The 13,457-nt window shown below is 41.6% G+C and overlaps 1 protein-coding gene across 1 annotated transcript in view; it reads right to left on the reverse strand.

The window, feature by feature from the left end:
- col4a1 (collagen, type IV, alpha 1) overlaps window positions 1-13,457 on the reverse strand; it is a 46,017-nt gene that overhangs the window by 20,723 nt on the left and 11,837 nt on the right. Inside the window, exons 2-7 of the mRNA XM_063496727.1 lie at window positions 4,088-4,141; window positions 1,293-1,382; window positions 825-869; window positions 631-675; window positions 477-539; window positions 321-374 (exon numbers count right to left, since the gene is read on the reverse strand). Of these exons, the coding sequence (XP_063352797.1) occupies window positions 321-374; window positions 477-539; window positions 631-675; window positions 825-869; window positions 1,293-1,382; window positions 4,088-4,141 (351 nt within the window). The remainder of the gene's footprint in view (window positions 1-320; window positions 375-476; window positions 540-630; window positions 676-824; window positions 870-1,292; window positions 1,383-4,087; window positions 4,142-13,457) is intronic.

The raw sequence follows: 13,457 nt of genomic DNA on the forward strand, positions 1-13,457 counted from the left end.
TTTTTTTTTGCTGCCTTGTAGATTATTTGTAACTCGAAACTAATGCTTAGATCGTTTCTATCGTATTCCAGTTAAGGTCACGGGGCAGGATTCTGAGCCCAAACGGCCACTTCTTCCAGCTCATCCAAGTCATTCCCAAGCCAGTCAAGATATATAACATCTCCTGGGTCTGCCCCGGAATACTTCAACTAGTGAATATCCAGTTGGTTTGCTGGTTTGCTTGAAAAGAGCAAACCAGTGTTTCGATAAAAATAAATCTGTTTTTTCCTAGAAAAATTTCTAGTTTTCACTATCGATGGAGGCCGATCGTCAGTGCTTACAGGTATTCCTTGAGGACCAGGAAAACCTGAAGTTCCATCTCTTCCTCTTTCTCCCTGAAACCCAAACACAACAAAGCCAGAAGGCACAAGTAGGGTGAAAATAATGTGACAAATACACAAGTGTGTGAAAAATATTTAAGTATATAAATGGCATACTTTTGTCCCATTGCATCCTGGGATACCTGGCGCACCAGGTGGACCATCATGTCCATTGATGCCCTATGAATGGAGGTGCAGAAACAGACAGTTTGAGAGAGTTTGTTTGGCAGCATTCAGGGTGTGAAACAGGAAGCAGATCTAAGCAACTTACTGGAAGTCCTGGGTTGCCTGGGAAACCTGGCAGACCAGGAGGTCCCTGCAAAGTCACAAACATGAGATAGGTTTACCCTCTAGTGACAAGACAACAACTGCAACACGTTCAAAATGTTGGGATGTCAACATTAGAGTGTGCAACTTATACTTGACACCATATACTTCATACAGTTTTAACGGTTAGTTACTCACTCTGACTCCTTTCAATCCAGGAGCCCCGAACTCACCCAGATCTCCCTAAGAGACAAAAAAAAAACCCCAAAAAACATCACAGTTAAATTAATTTAATAGAAATCTGACTTAAAATGTTTTATGAAATGTAAATCTAGTGTTTTTTCTTTCAACTAGCGATTTATTAGTTAAGCCAAGCCACATTAGGGTTACTTAAGGCTATTAAAGGCATTTACATCAGGTACTAAGCAATCAGCTTATATTATGACAGATAACAATAATTGGTTGGCATATTTAGGATTTTAAGCTTTTCTTTCCCTACATGATTCTGGACTTCATATATTAAGATTTTAACAACACATTTTAAAGATCTTAACTTTTCTCATGCAAAATATAAACATTTTCACATTTCATTTAAAACAGCAGCTTAAAACTGTTCATACAAACCAGATGAAGCCTTGAAGTATCTCAGTATATGTTTGTACTAACCTTGGGGCCCATTGGCCCTGGAGGCCCTTCAGGTCCCTGAGTCCCTGGGAATCCCATATTACCTTGAAGACCAGGATACCCAAGCTCACCCTGTCATGCACACAGTTATAGTAAAAGTTTAACACAAGTGCAAAAAAATAAACTTACATATTAACTTTGAATTATTTTCATGCTCAAACTGTTTCAACAATAGATTCCAAGACATTTTGAAAATTGCATGATTTACCAAATAATAAATACTATAGTCAGTTCAAAGTTAAGTAAAACACACATAAATAAACTCCCTTAAATCCTCACTGAAGATGAAATCAACTAACATAGTCAGTGAAAGGGAGCCAGAGGAAGTACTGGGTTCAAATTCAGCCCGAGGCCTTTCTGTGTGAAGTTTGTATGTTCTCTGGGTACCCTGGCTTCCTCTCACAGTCCAAAGACATGCAGTGGGATAGAATAATGAGCGATTCTAACCTGACTGTAAGTATGAATATGAGCATGAAAGGCTGTCTGTCTCTACGAGGGAGTTATTACATTGTCGTTACATTACTGACAGAAAGTTAAGAGTAGTTGGATACACAGTATTCAGTGTATGGATACACAGTTGTAGTAAAACTATTTAGTAAGAAAGTATATTTTTATTAATATATTTTGCTTTTATATTTAGTAGTTTTATAAGCAGGTTTCAACATGTTCTCTTTGGCAGTGCTTAAATGGACACAGAAATATTACACTATCTCCCACTAGATGGCAGCATTGTTTCATCAGGAAGAGAGAACCTCCACAGTGGAGAGAGGTGTGAGCAGTGTAGAACAAATAAAAATGGCCCAACCCTCAAACTATTGTTTTTGCGTTGATTTTCATTCTCTGACCACAGTGAGGAGAAACGCTGCATGCTAAACAATGAGGGTTACCACAGCAACTCCTTCTGTCCCTCATCAGGAAGTGATATCAGTGGAAAAAAGGCACGCATGAGACTTTGGGAAGACTGTTTGAGGCCTTTCAACAACTTTCAAACCACAGAGGTGCTTTGAGTCAACAGTGATTGGCCAGACTCCACAGAACACAACAATCAGTACATCTGCTGCCGTCGAGCCAGCTGAATGTTTGGCTACTGTTGATGTTAGCGTGAGCCTTAAAAGGCCAGACTGTTGCGCTAGGAGGATTGATAACATTGCAGTCCTCTGATAAAACCGAGCCAACCGTTTACATGTACGCTCACACAGCACAAGCTGCACTGAAAAGAAAACAAAGTCTAGGCTACCTGTAGACATTATTTTATTTATAATTATTTTGTTTTTAAATGCTTTAAGGTGCTGAAATTGATCACATAGTTCAGTTGAATAAGAGGCCAAAAGATATTTTTATTCTCTTTTCCTTTCTTGTGGAGAAAGAGGGTGTGTGTCGGGATTAATGTTAGCATGCAAGTAAGGTATCTATTTATAAATCACAGACACAAATAATGTTAAATTTGGATTTGGCTCCAACTGGAATACCTGCTAGTAGGCTGACTTTGTTGTTTACTTTGGTCATTCACATTGGCAACAATGCTCTGTGTAGAGTTTGCATGCGCTCCCTGTGCCTGTATGCGTTTTTTTTCCAGATGCTTCATCCCACAATCCAAAAACGTGCATGTTAGGTTGCTCGCTGATTGACTGGTGGTCTAAACATTAGTTTAAATGGTTTAGTGTCTCTACGTGTTAGCCCTGTGCTGGCCAGCCAGTTTGTCCAGGGTGTATTCTGCCTTTCACCCTACGTCAGCAGGGATAAGCTCCAGTGCCCCTGCATTTGGATAAGTTTATTCTTGAGTCAATGGAGGGAATTTTTAATGTCAGTTTGCTATTTATATTTGAGACTTTCCTTACTAGTTAATTAAGGTGAGAGAAAATTAAGTCTAAGAAGCTCTCTATTGAGAAGAAAAACTACACTCACTGGCCACTTTATTAGTTACACCTTGCTTGTACTGGGTTAGACCATTATATACATTCAACAGGCTGCTGGAAACATTCCTCAGAGATTTTGGTCCATATTGACATGACAACATCACACAGTTGCTGCAGATGTGATTGTGAATCTCGCATTGCACCACATCCCAAAGGTGCAATATCAGATTTAGACCTGGTTACTATGGAGGCACTTTGGGCGTCATGAACTCATTTTCATGTTCAAGAAACCAGTTGAAGATGGATGAACATGGTCAAGAGCTCGGTTTGAACTTCAGCAGCTCATCTTGACCATGCCTGTGTGCCCAAATGCATTGAGTTACTGCTGTTATTTGCATTAATGAGCAGGTGAACATGCGTACCTAACAAAGTGGCTGGTCAGTGCATGTAATTACTAAAAAAATAACCTTGCCCAACACAGCTAATACAACTTTTTCATGTTTCCGGTCCATGATTAACACTAATACCAGAGTGCTGACAGCTTTAAGGCTCACAGCCAGTTCATGGCTGGTGTCCCCACCACTTGTGTTTCTGCAACTCAAGGCTCTCATCCATCTGATGGGAATAAGACCTTCAGGCCAGCTGTGTGTCTGGACATGCTCTAATTCAAACTGCTCTTTGTTCCCATCCTGGTCTTTGCTCCGTGACTGAACCTATTGCACTCCAGCTCCAGTTTGTCCCTCTGAGCTGACCCCATTGAAATGTAAAAGAGGCTTTTGTTTCTATTTGCTGCCAAATTACTGCATCTGCAAATGGAAACTGACATCCAAATGAATCACATCAGGTGAAAAGGACAAGTGGGCAACGGTATCTAAATGTTTATAGACAGAGATAAATGAAAAATCCAATAACAAATCTTACCTTTGCTCCTTTCACACCGCTGCAGTCACATTTTCCACATGATGCACCACAGCCCTGAGGATGAGGAGAAACATAAAAATAAACGACTCGTAACTTAGAGGAAAAATCACTTAGAAATGCATATGTTTGTGAAACTGGGTTTAGGTGGATCTTTTCTGGCCACTGGGGGTGGGAAACAAGAAATGTGGCCATATTAAGATGTCTCAACTGTGCTCTCCTTTTATTTAAAACATATAAACAGTCACATGTATTCACAAGCTAGTTCATAGCTCTGCTGTTTGGTTTGTGCCGTAGATTTGATTATGCTGAAATCAACTGCCAGCTGTGTCTCCTAACAGTAAAGGCCTCAAAACCCACAATTTAGCTGAAAGATGCCAAAAGGCCTCACAGAATGAAAGACTTGTGCAGATTTGACCATAAATTATGTGCAGGTTCTTTAAAAAAATGCGACTTCACTTTTAACTAGTGAAAGAAGTTGGTTGTAGCAGGTTTAATTCTACTGATGATACTGCTGACATTGAAGGAAGGTCGGGTTTCTTTTAAGCCACATCAAGCATTCAACAAGTAGCTTTGTAGAACTATTTGCTGGCAGTGGGACATCAATGCAGCTGGCCTTGGCCCTCCACCCCCACTATGCTTCCTCTTCTCGGGGGTCTCCAGAGGCCAGAGCCTGGGAACTGGCCTGCACTGCCTTGGCTCTGTCTTTCACTTCTCCTCTCTTCCTTCTCTTCCCATCTTCCAGCTGTTGCTAGACTCACGTGTAAGGCGCTCAGCCAAAAGTCTGTCAGGGCTTTGGACCAGCTCTGGAGACTTGGGTAGACACTCCACAGTTATTCTGCTTCCATGCATTTCTGTCTGTCTCTCGCAGTCACAACAAATAAATAGCTGTATTGCCATTTACAGTCCAACTTTGTCAGCCCAACATTAAATACCTGAGTCATGTCTAATCCTCTATTTACTGATATCAAATTCAGCCATTTGTCTGCCTCATTTCACTTTAAATCAATAAGTGGCTCAAAGAATGACGAGGAACAACAGCGAATGTTTTCAGCACTATGGAGCCCACACCCTTCCACAGTGCACTTGTTCTCCTCTGCTTGCAGCGCATTACATGTGTGGCCTGCAGTTTCCCACTGCTGCGCTCTAAAACAACTCCCCCTAACCCCGTCTCACTTCACCACCTCTGTTTGCTGAAAAGTTTTCTGCAACACCGCAGGAGAACGTAACGAACACCTGCTTTAGATCAGATTAGTGTCACAAGACAAACATGGGAAAAGAATATTGACTCTTAGGGAGATGCACATGTGGGTTTTATTATGGCAAATGTGCTGGCTCGCACGAATAAGGGCTTCTTGTGTTGGATTAACATGATTTAATTTTTTATTTTTTGGCATTTCAACAAGGAAGTTGAGGCATGCTAATGGAGTGGCGGGAAACACTTGCATATTGTCAGCACTGCTGATCACAGCTGTTTGTGGGTATGTGTTGTCTCAATCACCTGCTGCTCTCGGTCTGTCTCAGAATTGCTTTTTGTCTGCTGTTTTTAAGACACAACTACTTTTGGAGTCATCACCAGGAAACCCAAGCTTCAGACCATGACACACAAACCAGTGACAAGCACCGCCCTATGATATCCACCGCTGCATCTCCAAACACAGCACCGGGATATGCGGGTAGATAAAAGTGGTGAGTCTTTGCTTTCTTGGGCTTGTTTTCCTTCTACGCCCATTATGCATCATCATTAACCCAAACATCAGATGGGAATGATGGGAGAAAGACCCAACTGACATCAGGAAAAAAAAGAATGCCTTTTAATGACCTAAGCAGAGACAGCACACATGTCTGATTTGTCTGGGCCTTAGAGGGAAGAGGGATCCTTAAAGGACCTTATCATAAATCCTCAGCTATACATCATAATGAGGGTTCTGATTATCGAGCTGTACCACAAGGTAGAAATCAAAACACAGAACTTGTGCAAAAAATATGAGATGAAACAAACATACAAACTGCAGTGGAATAGTAACAATATTACTTAAAATACTTTATTCTTTTATATATTTTTATTTACTTTATTCTCTTAATTGTATTCTTTTTTAGGTGAAACATCACTAACCAAAGGGAGACATCACAGTCACATCACAGTATACATTCATCTTTCATATTCAGATATTATAGGGATGCATTAGGCCAATCACCAGATAGATAGTAACATGAAATCAGACAGTAAACAAACAGACTGCTGCTTTGTTCAAGCCAAAAACTCTTTTTGCTTGAAATGCTGTTTATACTCTTCAGGCAAATGACCAAGGCTGTGAGTCTTTGCTTAGCAGTTTCCAAGGCCTCAGGTTACTTGCTGTACTACTTTTGTCCATCACACCTTTTTGCAACTAACTTCCCTCTGTGCAACACTGATCTTAGCCTCTAGTCTTCTTCTCCATGGAGGGTACTGCTCCTTCTGGCTGTTCATCTCATAGCCAAGCATCTCTGTGATCACTGCTGCTGTGGTGTAGATGAGCTGATTAGTCTTGGTGATGATTGCAGTAGGGATTTCCGTAATGCTGCATTTCACATCTTCTAGTAGACCTTCAGGGGGTACTTCATGTAGTCTTGGTAATCAGCCACTGAGGGTCCAGGTTTCCAGCTTCACCATGATCCTGTCTTTCAGGTCAACTGCTGTAGAAGTCAATGGAGCTTCAGTCATACTTGGGGCTTGATGCCCAATCTTTGGTGGGGGTCATGGTATCTCCCCCCTGACCTGTCATCCTGGCTACCTGTTGCCGTAGCATTTGTGTTGTACCTCATCCATCTCCAGCAGTTGCTTCTTCTGAGCTACTAGTTGTTTCGCTGTCAGCCTGGATGTTGGGTATCGAACATTCCAGCGGTCCCACATCCTCTTCATGTAATCCTTTCCACTGGGGTTAGTTGCTTAGTAGCATTCCAGCAGCAGCCTCTCATCCCTTACCCACTTATGCCTTCTTGTTGCAGTAGCCCACTTCTCATCAACGTGTCCTGGTTCGTCAACACCTTGGACCTTGTTAATCTGGGGAACATCTGAGCCGGTACGGCTTCAATTATCACTCTCTCAGTCATATATATTTGTCGACATTTGTCATTTTGAGTGACCAAAAACTGACCAAATAAACGCTGAAGATTGTGTTACTCTGCAGAGAGAGCACAATCTTTCGCAGAAGGTGAGTGAGGTGTTAATGTTCACTGTCAAAATCCAGCGTTGGAGAAGAAACGTCTGAGATTCTTTGCAGCAGACAGCCTCACGTGTCTCTGGACTCGTGTTTATGTCGTTGCTAAGCCTGGATGCCAGGTGTGAATGTGTCCAGACTGTGAAAAATCAATATGATGTACCCTGGCAGATTGTGTATGTTTACTGGGCAAAGCACAAACTAGAGCCTTCTCATAACTCCATCAATGTGACAAATTGTTTGTAATTGTTTACTGAAGTTGGAGCAAGCAAAGAAACACAAATCTTTAACATCTTTAAGAAGGATGGAGTGGATCCAAGTAAAAGATTTCTTCCGTGGTACACTTAGTCACGTTCACAAGCCTTAATACCCTAGGTATCCACCGTGTTACGTGTCATAGGTTTGAGGGAACACATTGTGCCAACGCTCTTCCCAGAAGGCCTAACTTTTCGACAGCACTTGCTCGATATGTCTGACATCATTACATACGCAAGCGAGAGACACTGAGACAAACCTGTGAGAGAGGAAGTGATGAGTAATGTTTGCTTTAGAGATTAAAAGCCTCTGTGAGGATGTCGCTCCGGAGATCCTGACAATAACACAAACTCTCCCAATGTAAACCAGAGAGCTGCCAAAAAAAGAACAGCAAACGTAGCAAAGCACAAATTGTTAAAAGATAGACTCCAAGGATCAGGCTTTTACATTTCTTACCACCACCAGGTTCATTATCACCAGGGGCTTTCAGTATTTGCCTTTGTCTCCTTTATCAGAATTATTTTTTTTTTTTTTACATGTTGGCATAAAAGATTTGAACATCAGACCCGTAAGCTATCATTTGACACACTCCATTTCTTAGGTTCTCTTAGGCTTCTGATTTTATCTCACAAATGTCCTCAGGAGACAGCTTAAAGAGATTTTTTTTACATGTGCTGATTACGTGATACAATCTGAACCTGCACATTCAAACAGCAAACTTTGATCTCTGGCTGTTATTTTATTTTGCTGCTAGTGTTTTGTGTAGATTTGCGCTGCACTGATGTTGAAATCTTTACTGAATCGTTCAGTAAAATAATCTGCCATCAGAGAAAAGAATTTCATAACTTTTCCACAACCAATCAGTGCAGCACGCTGTCTTAACCACACTGCATTAAAATGCATTCCTGACCTCACATTTTTCATAAAACACTCCCATACAGACTCCATACAAACGTCTTCACTCAGCATTGAACAAAGGATAAACAATGAGGGAAAGAAGCTGTAGTTTTAAGGTTTGGTTTGCACAGTTAGAGTCATCCAGCTTTCCTCTGTGGCTTTGCAATTCAGAACCTCAGCTCCTCTTTCCAAAGTGGGCATATCCACATCCAGCTTCCAAACACAACAAGTGCACCTCATGTGTATAAGTTTTAACCAATGTTTGCACAAATCTTGTGAGCTGAACTTGGAGTGTTTTTGAAGGGAGCAGTACTGGCTATTACCTCATGAGGGCAGAAAAATTCCCATCGCTGCAGTGCTCCACACTGACTATACATTTACAACAGCTGTAACAGTTTCACTGCACGCCTCCCTCCATGTTAAGGGGAGCTGAAGATCACAGAAACATCTGGTCAGTGTCATCTGTAGACCTTCTTTTTAAAACGACGTGACATTCCCAGCACATTCCTTTCATAACATCCCACCCCCAGGGTATTCTGGTGGGGGTGAATGCTGCAGTGTGTAGGCAGTTTTGGTGCCCCCCTCCCACACACACACACACACACTTTTCTTTTTTTTATAATAACACAAACAATTAAATCTAACAAAGCCCCAACAGTAGGATCAACTTAATAGCTATCAGACACCATCAAAATACACAAACAGCTTACACACATCTGTCCTTTTGACCACGAGTTAAGGTTTTTAACCAAAGTCATGCACAAATGCTCTGGAAACTCACATCAAGACATCAACTATGTGGTGAAAGTCTGCAGTTTGTTTTTTTGTTTGTTTTTTCATGCTTTTGGAACAAAAAACACAAGAAAAACACAAGTTCAGCAGCGTGACAGGAGTTATTCCCCCTTGGTTATCTCCCTAGCTACGGGGGGAGCAGAGCCTTCCTTCCACATTGATATGGATTTCACTGAGGGGCAAAGCTGATAACTCGGCATGACGATTTGCTGTTCCTAACATAAACTTTATCCAATGTGGTTGTTGCATTTTTCCTGTGATCAGTTGTCCTTCACTTGAGTCGCATTTGGCATGCTGTGATAAACAAAAACCCTAAAATCTCTGCGATCTAGAGTGCCACTATCTCCCCCGAGTCAGTTGTTTTGCAGCTGGAAACGGAAACTGCTGCACTTCTCAGCTATTTCAACCTAAACACCAGATTCAGCATGTGAGGTGAGTCATGCTGTTGCATCATTTAGCTTTGTATTTATATTCTGAACTGTGTTTTGGGCGTTTTTTTCAACTGTTTGGGTTTTGGCTCCGCTAATTACTCGTAATCGCATCCGATGAGATGATCTGGCTTTGTGTCACAACCGTAAATATTATGCAACATTGTGAAGATGTTAACATATCGAGCAACCTTCACATAAACAGCTGAGAATTTTCTTTCAAGAAGTAACTAAAATAAAGTTTTGCAAGATTCCCACCCCCCCACTTCGGTGTGCTGAAGTGCGTCCACAGGCAATCCTCATTATGAGCCATCAAACAGGATCCTCCTCTGTTTCGGTCAATTTAGCAAAGTGGCATCAATGTTTAACCTGTGTAACCCAATAAAGAGATGCTCATGACGCTAAACCACAGATCATTGCTTCCATACGGAGACAATTAGGATAGATTTACTCCATAAATGTTAGAAGGAGCCCACTTGGCAGCAGGGCTCGTTAGGCAGTGCTAAATGAGACAGTTATGGAGCACAGGGCGTTACAGTTAGCAAAACGCTCTGGGCACAGCTGATTTTGATGTCTAGATAACCGCACAAAATTAGCATCTCTGTGGTGCCAACTCATCTTTCTCGTGGTTTTACTTATTTGTGTAGGTGCCCTTGTCCACAAAGGTGCTCGTCCTCTCAGCATTCCTCACACTGAAAAATGAGGGAGAGAAATATAAAGCCAAAAAAACCTGAAATATTAAAAGAGATGAGCGGAGGAGGATTGATAAGCTTTTTCAGCATGTGCTCGGTTTGAAGCGTGCTCCTCTAACATTCCTGGCCTTCTCTGGTACTGAGTCAAGGATGGGAGAATAGAAGTGGAGGAGGGGAATTTTCTATCTTACTGCCATACTTGGAAGACGAGGCTCCTGGTGCAACTCGCTCTGTAAACAAGCGTGTCTGTGTGAGAGACAGCAACACGTGCACCAATTGAAAGAGCTTTTTTTTTCTAATTCAATATCAAAAATCATGTTTAATTCATAAAATGTATGGAAACACTTTTAAAATTTGTATATATATATTTTTTTGCTTTAAAGCAAATTGTGAAAGACATTTAGCCACAGTAATAACATTCAGCTGTAAATAAATTATACCCAGGCTAAAGCAAAAGAAAGTTAGCTTAGCTTTTGAGCCAGTTTAGGAAGGGGAAACATCTGGCTCAGTCAAAAAAGAAATCAATAAACAAACCTTTGTTCAAATTACCTTCCCTTATTCAATTCAGGGCTGTAGGGGACTGTCACCTAACCCAGCTGTCATACAGTGAAAGACAGGCTCCACCCTGACTGGTCTCTCACTGGACTATCATGATGACTTTGCACTCTGATGGGAGTATTCAGAAAAACACACACAGACACAAGGAGAACATGCAAAGTCCAACAGTGAGGCATCTGCATCAGACCAGGAACATTCTTTCTGTGAGGCCACAGCTGCTGTACCACCATGCCATGCCAACCTAATAATGTATTTATTTGATGAATTTGAAGAAAACTTTCCCCCTTGTCCTGTCTTGTTAAGTTATTAGATGAGCTTAATATATGACTACATCTTAAACAGGATTCACAGTAGTTGCATATAAAGTTGAGAGTCATACTTGGAGATATGTTATATGTACGTTCTGCAATAAAACAAACAAAGGTTTCTGTTTCCTGTATTTAAAGACTCCTGCAGCGCTTATTAGCCAATACCAGCCTGATGTAAAGCATGTCCTGTTCTGGCCACAGGGAGCAGGTATTCATCTGTACCAGAGAAACAGTTCAAGGCTTCTGTAACTAAAAGCAGATGCATCTGCAGAGACTAGTTCACACACATACACACACACACGGACTCAATCATGCCCGACCAAAAAGCCAAATGAATTAGCCTGTTAGAAACATACACACATGCATGGATGTAAACAAAATGAGAAACAGACGCAGGAAAATCTGTGAAATCGGAAACCTTGGCAAACATGATATCACATGCCTGAGCTCGCTGGGAAGATCTGAACGAAAATGCATGAACATGACTTAACACTCAAGTCTCTGCTAAAAGGCACACAGGCAAACACAAATGCATAAATAAACGTTAACCTGCACACCAGTCAGTTGTTACTCTGCTGATGCATGAGCATGTGTGGCCAAGGTTAATTTGGGAGCAAAGATGTGTATGTTTTATAGTAAAGCATCTCTGTCCCAGAGTATCACTTAAATTCCAGCATCATAACAAAGACACAACTCATGCTATGGAGCCTCAGAAATTGAACATGTAAGCACACATAAAACATGCATTATTAACACTGTGCAGTCCATTTCACCGGTCCAGCACCGGCCACATAGAGTCCATCCAGGAACTGTCACACGCAAAATTAACTCAGCTAATGGGAAAATTGCTTTATACAATTTGTCAGGCTTTGCTGATTCCCAAAATGTTGTGTGTGTGTGTGTGTGTGTGTGTGTGTGTGTGTGTGTGTGTGTGTGTGTGTGTGTGTGTGTGTGTGTGTGTGTGTGTGTGTGTGCCTGTGTACATGTGGATTTGAGTTGTACAAGTTTGTGTTGACCACTCCCTGTACATGTTGAGAAATCACAAAGTCCTTTTTGATAGTTTTATGAATTAGACTAAAGCCAAAAACAGCCACAAGGTCTGCTAGTTCATTTAAACTATGTCATAAATCACTGCAGTGCTTTACTTTATCATTTCCAACTCAGACTCAGCGGGTCACCTTTCACTCGACTTCAGATCTTAATGCTTCCAACACATCCTATCCCATATTCCTGCCGTAGATTACAAAGAGTTGCTGACCTCTTTTAATCAGCTAGTCGACAGGCCTTCCATCTTGACCTGTCACATGACCCAGACAGCAACACCCAAATGACCTGTAACCTCTGCTCAGGCCATTAGTGGGGATTTAGAAGCCCAAACAAGACTTCCATACAAAGGTCATCTTGATAAATCAGCTCTTCCTCAGTGTTAGAGTATGCAAATGGAGATGTGAATGTGGATCAAATGTTACCTTGTTAGCAAATTAAGTCAGATTCCTACTAATCTCTTTCAGAGGGGACTTTCCTGCTCTAACTACCGAACAAACACACATACACACTCCACCTCTGCCCACAAGCGGGCTCTTTGTTGAGGAAAGAGGACACTTTTAACACTCAAATGCAAAAGATTATGTGGCACGCTCATAAAAAAATGTAGCCTGAGAAATCAGAACTCTGGCAAGCTAACTGTGGGATCTTGTTGCAGTTTTCTCATCTCTGCCTGTGGGAGAGAAATGTGTTCATGGTTGCTATGCAGAGCTCTGTTCACGTGCCCACACATCACTTGTCTGGGCAGTTATTGTTCCACGCACAAGTTAACAAAATAAATTCCTCTACAATCCCACAGGAATGAGATTGGTCACAAACATCAAATCAAAAGCTGCACTTCTTTTTCTTGCTTCCTCCTAAATCAGTTTGACGTGTCTGTGCCCTGGAAGTGAAATATGACATTCAACAAGAACGGAGTTTGAACATCGTGTCCAGCAAATCTGCTTTTGATGCAATCAGAGGAAGAAACTGGTCAGAAGGCGGTGATGAAGGGGTGGCAACAATGACTTTTTTTTTTTTAAGGCGTTTGTATTCTTTGAAAAGGGGCCAATTCTGTTCATGCTCACTTCAACTCTGCCTGCCTCCTCTGTGAATGTGCAGCGCTGGACACCGGATATAGGCTTTGGGAAGCCATTCTTTCTCAAAGGAGGAAGGCCTCTTCCTTGCCTTTTATGCTCACAAAGACAAGAAGGGGTTGG

Source organism: Pelmatolapia mariae, linkage group LG16_19 (assembly GCF_036321145.2).
Source record: "Pelmatolapia mariae isolate MD_Pm_ZW linkage group LG16_19, Pm_UMD_F_2, whole genome shotgun sequence".
Classification (NCBI taxonomy): Eukaryota; Metazoa; Chordata; class Actinopteri; order Cichliformes; family Cichlidae; genus Pelmatolapia; species Pelmatolapia mariae.